This window comes from Carassius carassius, chromosome 31 (genome assembly GCF_963082965.1).
Source record: "Carassius carassius chromosome 31, fCarCar2.1, whole genome shotgun sequence".
NCBI lineage: Eukaryota > Metazoa > Chordata > Actinopteri > Cypriniformes > Cyprinidae > Carassius > Carassius carassius.
Genome location: NC_081785.1, coordinates 3,328,653 through 3,344,473, shown reverse-complemented (window position 1 = coordinate 3,344,473; position 15,821 = coordinate 3,328,653). Strand labels below are relative to the sequence as shown.

The 15,821-nt window shown below is 39.2% G+C and overlaps 1 protein-coding gene across 2 annotated transcripts in view; it reads left to right on the top strand.

The window, feature by feature from the left end:
* LOC132111346 (mirror-image polydactyly gene 1 protein-like) overlaps nt 1–15,821 on the top strand; it is a 79,811-nt gene that overhangs the window by 59,040 nt on the left and 4,950 nt on the right. For both annotated transcript variants that reach the window (XM_059518560.1, XM_059518561.1), the window contains one exon: nt 5,916–6,098. In XM_059518560.1, coding sequence (XP_059374543.1) covers nt 5,916–6,098 — 183 coding nt within the window. The remainder of the gene's footprint in view (nt 1–5,915; nt 6,099–15,821) is intronic.

Here is a 15,821-nt window from a genome sequence, read left to right as displayed (position 1 = left end):
TGTTTTGTGAAAAGCTGTTTGTAGTAAATACATTCATTAGTAGGTCTTTTAAAGGGCCCCTGTCATGCCATTTTTAAGGTTCCTAATATTGTTTTGGGAGATTACATGCATGCAAGGTCAAAAAACGCTTTTGTTTTCTCAACATATGCATTTAATATCACCTCATTTTCGAGTGATTCTCAAACAAATTGTTCAAAGCAGTTGTAAGATTCAGTCTCTCTTTTCTATAAGCCTACTCTGCTCTGATTGGTCAAGTGGCCCAGTCTGTTGTGATTGGTCTGCCGTGTACAGCGCGTGTTGGAAACCATACGCCCATTGTAACTGTTCCATATTTTGAATGTTCGATAGAAAATCTAAACATCTATTATTTATCATACTTACAGGTTGTGATTCAGCGGAGCCAGCAAGTACAAATAGACTGGGTACAGAGCCATCTTTCAAGAGCAAGCATTTTGTGAAACACACGTTGTACTCCCAGAGATTAGAGAAGCAGTCGTCAGTAAAATTACGTGTTTGTGGGCGGCCAACGTGGAACATAGACGAACATTATGCAAATGTGTTACCCCATGATGTGTAGCCGTTACAGAAGTGGGTTTTGAATTAGTAATGATTTGTTCATGCTTTTCAGAGTGGATTCTTTCTTTTGGGAGACAATAACGATTTATCGTGCACTTTTGGCTTTGCAGGTTGTTTGTATACACATTCAGCTACATTGCACATTGAATGAAAGGCAGTATTCAAAATGGCATAATAGGGGCACTTTTACTTCAAACCATGTCATCTAAATAAAATGTGAGTCCTCTTATTTTCTCCAGTGAAAAATTAGTCTCTTCTGAATCAGGAGAGAGATATGTACAGATCAAGAAACAATTTTACATGCAAAAAGAGTCCAAAATGGTTCTTAACAAATATGTTGATGGATTTTGATGTGAGAGGACAACAGGGGATGGACTTTTTAACTAGAGGAAGCGTTATTATGGATTATGGACTCCAAAAACCAAAAGTGTCTGTAAAGGTAAAACACCTTAATCATGGATTTGTTTGTGAAAAAAATGCAGCTTTTCACTTTTCATTTTAATTGATGCCTGGAGTCGTTTGGATTATTGTGATTAATCAGCTGTTTGGACTCTCATTCAGACGGCACCCATTCACTGTAGTAGAGGATTCTTTGGTGAGCAAGTGATATATCATGCTAAATTTAGAATTTAAATTTTAAAATTCTGAAGAGAAAAACTCATCTACATCTTGGATGGCCTGCTGGCCTTTCAATTTTCAAGAAAATGTTATTCTTATATGTGTGCACTTTAAAATAATGGTTCTTAATTGTTACTGTGGTTCCATTAAGAACCTTTAACATCCATCCAATCTTTCCATTGCACAAAAGGTGAACAGTTCACTGAAAGGTTCCTTGTGAACCTTTATTTTTAAGAGTTTGGTATAATCACCTATAATTTCACACATTCATCACAGCTTCTATTTAAACTGTGAACTGTGTTCTAGAAAGGTTGTGTTTATATGCCTGTTTATGGAGCTCCCTCTTACTGGCATCTCGATTCCTCTGAGCGGGACAGGAACGTCATATAACCTACTATAATCATTCTCATAAAGCGGGGATCAGGATTGACCAGTTGTGTCTGAGAGAGGGTGAGATGACTTAGATAAGATAATCCCTAGTGTGGCAATGCTTCTCTGCCCTTGTTTGTCACTGTCATTGGACCTTTGTACCCAATATGTTTGCATTTAATTAAACAAAGCACACAAATTTACATCACTTTCTCTACCATCAATATCGCATCAGAATTGATTACCTCCTGCCTTAAAAAATAAAAGAAAAACCTGACATGGAAACCTTCCTGGAACTAATTAGCAAGACTGAATGAGTGATATGACTTTAGGGCAACAACACACAGGCACATAAGACAAAAGCTGCTGCCAATGAATCTTGATGTCTCTGTCACTAAAGACACATGCAGGCATGTGAGCCAGACAGACGTTTTGTATTGACAGCTAATCGTGGCATTGTACTAAATGCATTGTTTCCCTGGCTAATATGACTGCCCACTTAATAGCGCTGAGGTTTGCTGTACGTCTGTGGTCGCAGGTGTGCATTGTGTACCTGTGTGTGTGTTATTACAGCCATTCATCTAGTTTCTGCTTGAATAAAAAGGGGAGCAGGTGTTATCATTATTTAGGCCTGACATTGACATCTCCATGCTCTTTGTGTCATATTAAAGCACATAAGTCCTCTGCAGTTTGTTGACAGCTTTTTAACCACCTTTTAACATAGAAAGTTATATTGCGGCTATATTTAGTTATATTTTAGTTATAAGTTATATTTTTAAGGGGAGACAAAATTACTTTTTGTTTGACAGACGATGAAACGGGTAATAAAATCTATTAGTTGTACAGTATGTAACCACACAGCAACCAATGAAGTCTATCCACCTTATTTTGGAAGAAAGAGAAAGCTATTTCTTTAAATTAGTGAGACTTAATGATTTATTACCAGCTATAGGTAATTAACTAGAAAAATAATAGGTCCTGTCAAACTTAGTTTGCTCTATAAACCACTCTGTTCATGACTTTGATAATAAATTCAAATATTATGATAAAAAATACTAATTTGCAATAAAGCACTATAATGGACAGTTTTTTAATATAATTTGGGAGCAAATGAAACCTCAAAATGATAGTTTCTACATTTAAAAGAAAAGAAGAGTTCACGCCACAAATATAATGATAATGGCACAGAGGAACAATATCACTGAAGTCGCTTTCAAAGTTAATCAAACCAGGAGCTTCGCAATTTCTAGTTACAAATGGTTGCACCCGCTTTTATGTTAAAATCAATGGAGTTATCTGTTACCAGTTAGCATTTTTTATTCATCACAGAGGCAATTGTTTGACTGCTGCATGCAGCTCTGAAAGCACACAACCATCTTTGCACATTGGCACGGGTATTTTATGAGCGCAATTACTTGAACTTTAAATGCCATATCAAATACAGGAATGCCTTGGAAACACTTCAGCATTTTGGGTGGCTTTGTTTTGCACAGGAAAGCTGCATCATGTTTTCATTAGAAATGTTTATTGTTTAAAACGTCTGTTTTCTCAAGAAGTTGATTTGTTTTTTTGTGACAGTTAGCAGCATTTCAATTTATGACGAGTACCTCATAGGAGCTTTTGGCTGTAGTTGTACAGTTGGTTAGACTGATATGTATCTCTAATCGTCGCCCCTACCCTTTCGTTTTTATCTTGACCCTCGTTATCTCACTCCTTGTTGAACAACACCTGTCTGATTTCACCTCGAGTTGGATGCAGCGCCGTCAGAGCGCTAATGTATTCCGCTGACATTCTGAAGAATTATTAGCCCCAGATATTGTTTCTTGTACTGACATTCCATTTGAATATCAGATGTGTCTGTTGATATAGAGTTATGATTCCCACCTCCAGGTAAACTGCAAGCATGCTCTCACTGTTTCTGGGTCAAGTTTCATGTTTGTGTAAGAAATTTAACCATTGGCTTTTCTCCTGGTTTATGAAACATGAGCCTGCCCTGATGCTACTCCGTCAGTCAGCCGTTATATATTTCTTGTAATTTTGATGATTGTCTTTCCTCAGGATCTGTTGAAGTGTGAGATGAATAACAAAGATATGTAGTTGTGTAGTTTTTATATGCATTGAAATTGATATTACTTGGAAATAGGTGCACTTACAAATTCAGTAGAGTTCATATTAGTTAATATTTTTTTAATTCATAAGCAATCACTTAATCTATGTTGCCTACTGCATTTGTTAGAACAGACTGAAAACATGGTAACCTAAAAATCTAAAACTGGTCAAGTTAATATCGCTGAATCAACCTGAATACCTGATCATTTTCACCAAAATAAAGCAGATTTTTAGGGGTTAAGTCAGGTAGATATAGCTCTAATAGTTAGCAAATGCAGTTAACCACTTTTTAGAGTATCGGTTTTGTTGATAAAATCTAGATTTTAAAGTAGTTGAAATGACAGGTTTTTTGTTTTTTAAATGCAAAACTTGGCCCATGCATAATCTTTGCACTTATTCACATTATATTTCACTTTATTTCACATTTTGTATTTAATAAAGTGGAAAATATGCAGAATTCTGCTGAATGAGTTTAAATGTGGTAAACTCTTGATGGTTAAAAGTATTATAATAGTAGCCATTTTATATTTTATTGAAGCAAAAATGCAATTATTAAAAAATAAACAAGTAGTAGTTATATTTTTTGAATACTGACTTAAGATTTGGTAGCACTTCTTATAAGCAGCCAAGTGAACATGGCCAATTCACATGGGCGTCAGTTTGGTTTGAAATGTGGTGAGGACAGAGACGCATTCAGAAGTGCATTTTCAGAAGTGCTAGGTACAATGATGCATTTTTTTTTTCTCTTTCGCGCAGGTCATGTTTTGAAAGACGTCCTGTATCTTATTAATGTAAATAAATAAAAATGTATACAAAAATGTGATGATGTCCGACTCGTTTTATGAAGAAGAAAGCCGTACAAAGCATTAGACATATGATATATGACCCACTAATCTGCTTCATATCATCATATAAGTACCATGTTGACAATATGACATGGCCATGACGTGGTTTAATGTACCTAAACAATGATTACCAAATTTCTCTTTCATGTTCCTTTGTTATAACCACTGAAAACGGGGAAAAAAATCTAACCCAAAATCGGGCCTCGCTCTACATTATCCCGCTTATTACATGGCTACCCACCAAATAAATCAATAATTTGACACAAAATATTGATTTAAAAATGAGTTTATTGATTTAAACATGATTGTATTGCTTCCGCTAAAGAAAATAGTTCCGTCTCTACGATTAGAATCCTGCCGCGTCCATAGCAACGCTCAGTTTTTCATGGCAACGGTGTTATTATCAAGAAATAACAGACTTCATTCTACAGTGGAATTCAACCAAGCCATGTAATAATTTGATTTAATTCCCAGTACAATTTACCATATCTACACACAACACAACTTAAGCACTACAAATTTTATCAAGATTGAAAAAGCAAAAATATGTGTAGCACATGAACACTATTGACTATCACACCATGATCTGACTGCTCTCAATTCACAACAACATGCATCCATCCAATCTACATCAGGCATTTTGACTAAAACTTGATCCATTCCTCATCATCATCATCATCACAACTATTTCAGAATTCAGCAATAGATTCAAGCAATAATTAAACAAGATACTGACTACTCAACAATCATCTCCCCCAATACTTGCTGTATGAACGCAAACCGTAACTAGCTAATTAAGTTGGTGGCTAAGGAAGTCTAACGTAACATTAATTGCAAGAGAAGAATTAAAACAGCCGATCCCTTGTGTGCAAATGCACAAGACCTAGCCATAATACCAGCAAATCTTAATAAACATAAGTTATCGCGTCTTACCTTTGTGTCAATGGTCTGCAGACCCATGCTGTGTGTACAACAACATCCATTTGTTCTACAGGTTATCACTTTGATATGTTATAGTCCATGGCACTAGGATGCAACCTTGTGAAATTGTATGAAGGCTAAATGACTTGCTCGTCTATGATACATTCGCCATAAATTCTGGCCAATCCCAGCAAAGACTAGGTAGCCTCGTTCCCGCTCGTTCACTGTCCATTCCAAACTGTCAACTCATTTGCAAAACATTCTTTAAAAAAAAGAAGCACGATAGTCATATAGAGAAAATAATAACAGTGACACGATGACTCCCCCTCCCCCAACCTAGAACGTATCCCAATGTTACAGTTGTTGCAGTTTTAATGAACAGAAAAGCGTCCCCCCCGAAATCGACGCCTATGCCAATTCATGAATCACTCTTACACTAATTACACTTAGGGATCAAAACTGTTTTTGTGTTTTCAGTGTGTTGCAACATCAGCCTGATATGACCAGGCTGGACAGTCCTGCCACCTCAAGCCAGAGCCAGAGCCAGATTCAGCCACTGCTGCACCGTCTTCAGCAGCTGACATCAGAATTTCAGAGCGCTCAGACCCAACTATGTCTGACCCAGGAGAGAGAGAGGGAGGCCAATGAGAAAGTGCAGAGGTGAGTACAGACACATGCACTGTCTGTTTATACATGGGAAAGTTTAATTAACATACCAAAATCATGTTAAACTACCAGTCTATATATAGGTCATATAATTAGAATATCATCAAAAGTTGATTTATTTCACTAATTCCATTCAAATAGTGAAACTTGTATATTATATTCATTCATTACACACAGACTGATATATTTAAAATGTTTATTTCTTTTAATTTTGATTAATATAACTGACAACTAAGGAAAATCCCAAATTCAGTATCTCAGAAAATTAGAATATAACTTAAGACCAATAAAAAGAAAGGCTTTTTAGAAATCTTCGCCAACTAAGAAGTATGAGCATGTACAGCCCTCAATACTTAGTTGGGGCTCTTTTTGCCTGAATTACTGCAGCAATGCGGCGTGGCATGGAGTCGATCAGTCTGTGGCACTGCTCAGGTGTTATATGAGCCCAGGTTTCTCTGATAGTGGCCTTCAGCTCTTCTGCATTCTTGGGTCTGGCATATCACATCTTCCTCTTCACAATACCCCATAGATTTATTATGGGGTTAAGATCAGGCAAGTTTGCTGGCCAATTAAGAACAGTGATACCATGATCCTTAAACCAGGTACTGGAAGCTTTGACACTGTGTGCAGGTGCCAAGTCCTGTTGGAAAATGAAATCTGCATCTCCATAAAGTTGGTCAGCAGCAGGAAGCATTAAGTGCTCTAAAACTCCTGGTATACGGCTGTGTTGACCTTGGACCTCAGAAAACACAGTGGACCAACAGCAGCAGATGACATGGCACCGCAAACCATCACTGACTGTGGAAACTTTACACTGGACCTCAAGCAATGTGGATTGTGTGCTTCTCCTCTCTTCCTCCAGACTCTGGGACCCTGATTTCCAAAGGAAATGCAAAATTTACTTTCATCAGAGAACATAACTTTGGACCACTCAGCAGCAGCGAGACGCTTCTGACGCTGTCTGTTGTTCAAGAGTGGCTAGACACAAGGAATGCGACAGCTGAAACCCATGTCTTGCATTCTTGAAGCACTGACACCAACTGCAGTCCACTCTTTGTGAATCTCCCCCAGATTTTTTAATGGGTTTTGTTTCATAATCCTCTCCAGGGTGCGGTTATCCCTATTGCTTGTTCACTTTTTTCTACCACATCTTTTCCTTCCCTTCGCCTGTCTGGTAATGTGCTTGGACACAGAGCTCTGTGAACAGCCAGCCTCTTTTGCAATGACCTTTTTTGTCTTGCCCTTCTTGTGCAAGGTTTCAATGGTTGTCTTTTGGACAACTGTCAAGTCAGCACTCTTCCCGATGATTGTGTAGCCTACAGAACTAGACTGAGAGACCATTTAAAGGCTTTGCAGGTGTTTTGAATTAATTAGCTGAATAGAGTGTGGCACCAGGTGTCTTCAATATTGAACCTTTTCACAATATTCTAATTTTCTGAGATAATGAATTTGGGATTGTCCTTAGTTGTCATGTAACCCCCTTATCAGGGAGAGTTATATAAATATAAAACAGTTTGATGCAAAGTTTTCATGTATAATATCAGATTTATAATAGCCATATAGGTTATTAGTGAAATTAAGTCAACATAACCATATTCTGTTAAGATTAGTCCTTTTAAATGTTTTACTATGCATCTTCTACAAAGAGCTTGTATAAGTGCGTTTCCCCTTTAAGAGAATGAGTGAAACTTTAAGGGTTGGTTGATATGTACTTGAACAAAAACGTGGATTTCACTATCAGGTTAGATCGATTCCTGTTTGATTGGATGTTTATTAGTTAATGCCCACCTCCAATATACGTGAGTCTGATGTGATTGGTTTATCCGGAGATTGGAGGAAAAAAAGACGAGAGGAGAGGCGATATTAGAATAGGTGAGCGAAAAGGTTCGTTCTAATCGAAATCTACCATTTTAATAACCCAAAAAAAACTTGAGTTAAGCCTTCATATTTCTTCACATACTTCTTTTGTTTAGTTAAGGGTCTGATTGAACACAGGAAATGTTTTTGCCTGTTTTATTTTGATTCGTTTTCCAGTGAAAGACGTTGAGGCCTGTGTGAATATACAGCGATTTCAGTTAGAAATATTGTAACGTTAGACTTATTTTATACTATTCATCGTGCTGTTTCAAGTAAAACAGTCGATGTGGGAAGAGTACACAGGTCCTCTGATAACGAGGGACTGTACAGCCGCAACCGGATAGCACGCCCAGCCACCGGGAGTGTTGGGTGTTCCTCCGGCATCGAGGGAGCGACGGCTGTTAGTGGAGTTGGTGCGAGCCGAGATTGACGAAAATTGGGACCGAGTATGGACTTACAGGTACTGCTTATGGGTCTTATTTTAGCTCACTGAAGAGTGAAGAGGCCATTTTGCATTTTAAAGGCCACTACGTACCCAAGCAACGAATCAGGCCTGCATCGGGGTTGGGTTTGAGTGTGTTTATGGTGTGAGTGGGCCCACTGTTTATCTATTGTTTTTTTTCTGTATATTAAGTTTACGGTTACAGTTCATAAAACGCTGAAACGTGTTACTGGGATTACTAGTGTTATATCAGTGCCCTAAGTAGTAAGCGAATTAAGTGGATTTATTATTCACTGATAATTCTCCGTTTGTGCTGCAAAGAGTGTACATATAGTGCCAAATAAGAGAAACGAAAAGGTGTTGAGACTTGTAAACTTGGGTATATTTCCCTAAGGGATTTTCTGAGTAATCTAATCCATGTATTACTGGTTTATCAGTATTGAATATTAATACCTGTACTTATTAATATTGAAATTACCTATTGGTTATTGCTAGTATATATCATCTGAATATTTATATCTGATATTTATACCATCCTATGAATATATATCTATAAATATAATTATATATTGTATTTTCCTTATTATTAGTATTATTATTATTATTATATACATTTCTTTGTTTGATAAATAAATTATTTCTTTTGGATACATGTTTCAGATTAGTTATTTAGGAAACCATTAATTCTCTTCAAAACTTGGTATCAGAGATGGGGGCTTAAATTATAGTCGAGAGACACTAATAAAAGGAACCCGGTGCTCCACCCATTAGAACTTAGGTCAGGACACACCTAGGAGGGCAGGGGGCGCTACATAAAGTGGGGGCTCGTCCGGGATTTTTCTTTCCCTCCCTGGTACCTTTCAGAAGAGAAAAATAAACACGTGTCAATACTCCTTGATCCCTGAGAAGAAAACAGACAATTGGTGCATTTAACAACTTCTTGTTGAAAATATGTCTCGCAGAAGTAACCCTCCTCCTCAAAGTGAACTTGCTGACTGGTGCAGAGAGGTCTGGATTGACCTTGCTCACTCCTTGATGCTAACAAGTGTACCCAGATCAACTGAGATTGCATGCATTGAAGAAGTAGCCGAGAGTGTGAAAGCTTTTGGAAGAGTGCGCGTTCGAGACACAAGATGTGGAGCCTCTCCAAATACCCTACTTGTGCTGTGTGAATGCAGAGAGTCTGTAGACCCCACACGCTGCCCTATAGAACTAAAGCCGACCGATGATGAGACCTGGAGGATAATTACAGGCGTTGAAAAAACCCCAACATGTACTGTTCCCTCAGGATTTGCTGACAAGCTCTCCCAGTTTCTTCGGGATGAAGGGTTGAAGTCCATGACAGATCTACAAGTACTATTTCCTGCCCTGAGTGCAAGTCCCAGTTCCCCTGAGACAATTATTCGTGCAGTGGGTGAGATCCTAGAGAAAACCATAAGAGCACCAAGTGATAGCAATGCTTACCATTGTTTACGTACCTTCTCTTGTATTGTTGCGACCCCCACGGGAGAAGAAACCATGGAACACTGGATGGAGCAAGCTAAGATGATGATAACTGAATGTGAATGCTCAGAGAAAGAGAAACGGAGACGAATTGTGGAAAGCTTAAAGGGACCAGCCCTAGAAATCATTAAAGCTGTCCGTATGTCCAGTTCTGATGCCAGCTCGCAGCAGTACCTTGAAGTTCTGGAATGTACTTTTGGCTCCTCGGAGTCCGGAGAGGATTTGTATTTCGCTTTTCGGCTTCTTCGACAGCGTCCAGGTGAGACACTTTCTGATTTCCTGAGAAGGGTTGAAAAATCACTGACAAAAGTTGTGCAAAGAAGTGGACTGTCTCCCGCCAATGTTGACAAGGCAAGAGTGGAACAACTGATTTGTGGAGCCGTCGAATCTGATATGATGCTTTTGCAATCGAGGTTAAGGGAGAGAAAAGAACACCCACCAACTTTTCTGAGCCTGCTGAATGAGATTAGGGAGGCTGAAGAAATTGAAGTCACTAGACGCAAGTTTACTGCTACTGCAAAGTCCATACACTTGCGGGACGAGGGGAATAACTGTCCAACTTTTGTGCGAGAACTTAAAGCAGAAATTCAAGAACTGAGGACTCAGCTCGAAAGTGACCACTTGAATAGCCTACCAGCATCCTCCATGATGTTAGAATCCAGAACCAAGCTATGTCAAACAAGCCCCTCCAATCACAAAGGAGTAACAAAGGATTCTGAAGTTCAGTCTTTGAGAAAGCAAGTACTTCAGCTGCAACAACAGCTAGCAGTAATGAGTGTCAGTTCAAGTAGTTCAGCTAGTCATGCCCAGTTACCCCAACCACATGCTTCAGTCCAGCATCGATCCAAGCCCTCAAGGAACATGGAACATTACTTTTGCTACCGGTGTGGAGAAGACGGACACATCTCTACAAAGTGTCAAGCACCCGAAAATGCCACCAAGGTGATCACTAAATTAATCCATTCATTACGGAAAGCAAAAGGAATGAGGAGTGATCCAAACAACAGCAGCCCGTCTGGAGAGCAAGCCTGTTTTTCTAAAAACAGTCATGTGCACAGCAATGAGCCAAATGGTCTGCCCAAGGGACTAGTTGGGCAAGCCTCGACCGTGGAGGTAAAGATTGGTGGCCATCCGTGCCATGCTTTGTGGGACAGTGGGTCTCAAGTTTCCATTGTCTTTGACTCCTGGTATTCCCGAAACCTACCTGATGTACCCATCCATCCCCTTGCTGGATTATCCATTTGGGGTCTCAGCTCATGCAGTCATCCCTACAAAGGATACATTGTCATGGATGTTACCTTCCCTGTAACTCTCACTGGTGCTGAAGAGACCATATCCATCCCTGCCTTGGTCTGCCCAGACCCCCAAGGACCGAAACAATTCCCAGTAATCATTGGAACCAATGCCAGCTTCTTTCAATGACTGACAGCATATAATGGGACTACTAGTGGAAAAAACAGTGCCCATTCGCTGAGAATTCAGACACCCCCAGTCCGTATTTTACCTCAAAGTGGACAAACTTCTGCAGCAGATCGACCCGAAGGCAAAGTGATATGGGAGGGCCCTGGAACTTTCAAAGTCCCATCACGAGGGGAGCGTTATGCCTTATGCAAAGTTGAGTCTGACAAACCCTTGAGGAAAGATATCTTCCTCATTGAAGCCTCCCCTGTAGATCCACTTCCTTAAGGACAGTTTGATTCCCCTGTAGTAATGCCTTCATCAGCTGTGGATGTGAATATCTTCAGAGTCCTGTTTCACAATGAGACGAGCAAAGATTTCTCAATTCCAGTGGGTACTGTAGTTGCCCATGTATTCCCTACAGACACAGTTACAGTGGATCATGACATTACAGAATCCAAAGGACCCCTTAATCCGGAGTTATTCAAATTTGGGGAGGCCCCTATACCTGCTGGCTGGGAGAAGAGATTACGTTTGAAGTTAGCGGAGCGGAGTAATGTGTTCTCCACCGAGGAATGGGATGTAGGCTTAGCCAAAGATGTCACTCACCAGATCAGACTGAGTGATCCTCGCCCCTTCTGAGAACGTCCATGGCGCATTGCCCCAGCTGACATTGATGACATAAGACGCCACCTTAAAGATCTTCTAGTGGCAGGCATCATCCAAGAGACCCGAAGTCCGTATGCATCACCGATTGTGATAGCTCGGAAAAAAAATGTTGCCGTACGGATGTGCATCGATTATCGGACCTTAAACAGCCGCACTATACCAGATCAATACGTCACTCCAAGGATTGATGATGCCTTAGACTGTTTGACTGGTAGCCGATGGTTTTCAGTCCTAGACCTGCGAAGCAGCTATTATCAAATAGCTATGTCTGCTGAGGACCGAGAAAAGACTGCCTTCATATGTCCTCTGGGGTTCTACCAATTTCAACAAATGCCACAAGGTATCACTGGGGCCCCAGCGACATTTCAGAGGCTCATGGAGAGGGTGGTAGGTAACATTGCACCTCCTTCAGGTAATCGTATACCTTGATGACCTTATAGTCTTCGGCAGAACACTCGAAGAACACGAGGAGCGACTAATGAAGGTTCTGGATCGCCTGGGGGAATGGGGGTTAAAAGTCTCTATCGACAAGTGTCAGTTTTGTCAGCAACAGGTCAAATATGTGGGGCATATTGTTTCAGTTGCAGGAATAGCTCCAGATCCAAGGAAAGTGTCAGCCGTAACTCAGTGGAAAGAACCTACAGACCTGAAATCCCTACGGTCTTTCCTAGGATTTTGCGGTTTCTATCGCCGTTTCATTAAGGGGTACTCCTCTGTAGTAAGACCTTTGACGGAGCTCACGAAAGGCTACCCACCTGTAAAAGGATCCGGAAAGAGGAATGGAAAGAACTACTACAAGGAGACTGACCCCTTTGGAGCACGATGGAACATCTCCTGTGGAGAAGCCTTCAAAGCCATTATACACTGCCTAACCTATGCACCAGTACTAGCCTTCGCTGATAACTCCCTGCCTTATGTACTCCACGTTGATGCTAGTCTGAGTGGCCTTGGTGCTGTGTTGAACCAAGAGCATCCTGAGGGACTTCAGTATGTTAGTGGAGTTGGTGCGAGCCGAGACAAAAATCGGGACCGCGTATGGACACTTATTTTAGCTCACTGAAGAGTGAAGAGGCCATTTTGCATTTTAAAGGCCACTACGTACCCAAGCAACGAATCAGGTAAGTAGTAAGCGAATTAAGTGGATTTATTATTCACTGATAATTCTCAGTTTGTGCTGCAAAGAGTGTACATATAGTGCCAAATAAGAGAAACGAAAAGGTGTTGAGACTTGTAAACTTGGGTATATTTCCCTAAGGGATTTTCTGAGTAATCTAATCCATGTATTACTGGTTTATTAGTATTGAATATTAATACCTGTACTTATTCATATTGAAATTACCTGTTGGTTATTGCTAATATATATCATCTGAATATTTATATCTGATATTTATACCATCCTATTAATATATATCTATAAATACAATTATATATTGTATTTTCCTTATTATTATTATTATTATTATTATATATATATATATATTTTGTTAAATAAATTATTTCTTTTGGATACGTGTTTCAGATTAGTTATTTAGGAAACCAATAACAGAGATGGGGGCTTAAATTATAGTCGAGAGACACTAATAAAAGGAACCCGGTGCTCCACCCATTATAACTTAGGTCAGGACACACCTAGGAGGGCAGGGGGCGCTACAGTCAGATATAATAATCCAAATTAAAAGAAATAAACATTTGAAATATATCAGTTTGTGTGTAATGAATTAATATAATATACAAGTCTCACTTTTTGAATGGAATTGGTGAAATAAATCAACTTTTTGATGATATTCTAATTATATGACCAGCACCTGTGTGTGTGTGTGTGTATATATATATATATATATATATATATATATATATATATATATATATATATATATATATATATATATATATATATATATATATATATATATATATATATATATATATATATATATATATATATAGGTTTTAAAAATATTAATCAGCACAACTGTTTTCAGCATTAATAATAATAATAAATGTTTCTGGACTTGCAACTTATGGCTGCTGATTTTTTTTTCTTCTTATAATATTTATTTCGATTTGGGTTCTTAGGACAGTTAATTCACTCAAGAATGACAGTTTGGTCATCATTTACCCTTCATTAGTTTCAAACTTGTATGACTTCTGTGAAACAGAAAAAGAGATGTTATGCAGATTGTTCATGCTGCTCATTTTCATTCCATGACAATGAATGAGGAAAGGTGCTGTCAAGTACTATGAAAGCATTACAAAAGTAGTCCATAATCCCAAATCCATGTGACTCATTTGGACTACTTTTTTTTTGGTACTTTTTCTATTCACTTATTGCATTGAAAAAAGCATGAACATTCTACATAAATTCCACTTATGTGTTCCATTAAAGAAGCCTGTTTATTCCTGTTTGGAGATATTCTTACACTTGTTGGACATTCTTAAAGCGTGTTGTCTCATTCTCTCTAGCCTTGGTCTCCTGAGCTGTTATGTACATTTATAAACTGGATGCCTGGTAGAAATTCCCTCTCTCTCCCTATTGTCTCACTCACATTGGGGGCTCCCCACGCAAAGCAAACACAGGCCGGCCTGCTGATCTATTTACATGATGAATTAACCAAAGGGGGTGGAGATGCTGAGCTGAGGGGGTGCTCAAAACACAGAGAGAAACCCCCACCACCCCATCACAATGACAGAACTTTAGTGCTCTGTTTACACATGCCGCTCTGAAGGGTTTCAGTCACATAGCCTCTGCTGCATGACATGAAACTCCATATCCCACAATGCACTTTGCTTTGACCTGTTCTGCTGTCATCACACAGACAGCAAATATGTATCAGATCAGCTTGTTTGTGTACATTGGTCTGACCGAGCGAAGTCCACAGTGCAAGGTTCAGTTGTTTGAGTCATTACTGTCTGCAGCATAGAATCAAACTGCTCATTTCAGCCCTGCACAGGATTACTGGAAGAGTCTATGTGTAGTATTACTGGAAGTTAACAAGTTCCCTGTATTCTCAGAGTCAGCATGTTATTTATTGCCCGAAGCCCTGAATTATGCTGCGTTCCAGGCAACCTGTAACCCGTGTTTTTCCAACCTTATACCCGTGAAAGTGCACTGGAACGGCAGTCAAACCCGTGACTTCCCACCCGTGAACTCGTACTAGATCAATGTACTCCCAGTTACGAGCTCTGACGTCACACAGCCCGCGAAACCAAAACAACAATGGCAGCACCTACGGATGCAGTGTTTCTGCAGGCGGTAAACGGTGAGAATATTTATACTTTAGGAAATTATAACGTTGCAGTCAAATTAATAATAATAATATAGCCCCGTAAGGTCCGCCATGCTGGTTTGTTTACATCTAGCTACTACCACAATTCCTTGCGCTCAGGTAGTTTCACGTGACTGGCCTGGAACGCTACGAAGTCGTGAGTCGTGGTTTGAAGTCGTGATTTACGTGCTCAAAAACCTGCCTGGAACGCAGCATTAGTGCCAAATAATTTCTTAAAGGAATAGTTCACCCAAAAATGAACATAATTTATCCACACTCATTACTTTCTTTGTTCTGTGGAACACAAAAGAAGATATTTTAAAGAATGTTGAAACTCACTGATTTTCATTAAGGGAAAAAAATCAAAACATCTTTTGTGTTCCAGAGAACAAAGAAAGTCAAACTGCTTTAGAATGACATGAGGGTGAGTAAATGATGGCAAAATTTTCATTTTTGGGTGAACTTTGCATTTAAAGGAGTGCTTCACCCAAAGTCATTATTTGTACACCATCACATAATTTCAAATCTCTTTGTATAGGATACATTTATATATGATGACGAGTTCTGTTTTTGTACAAGGGC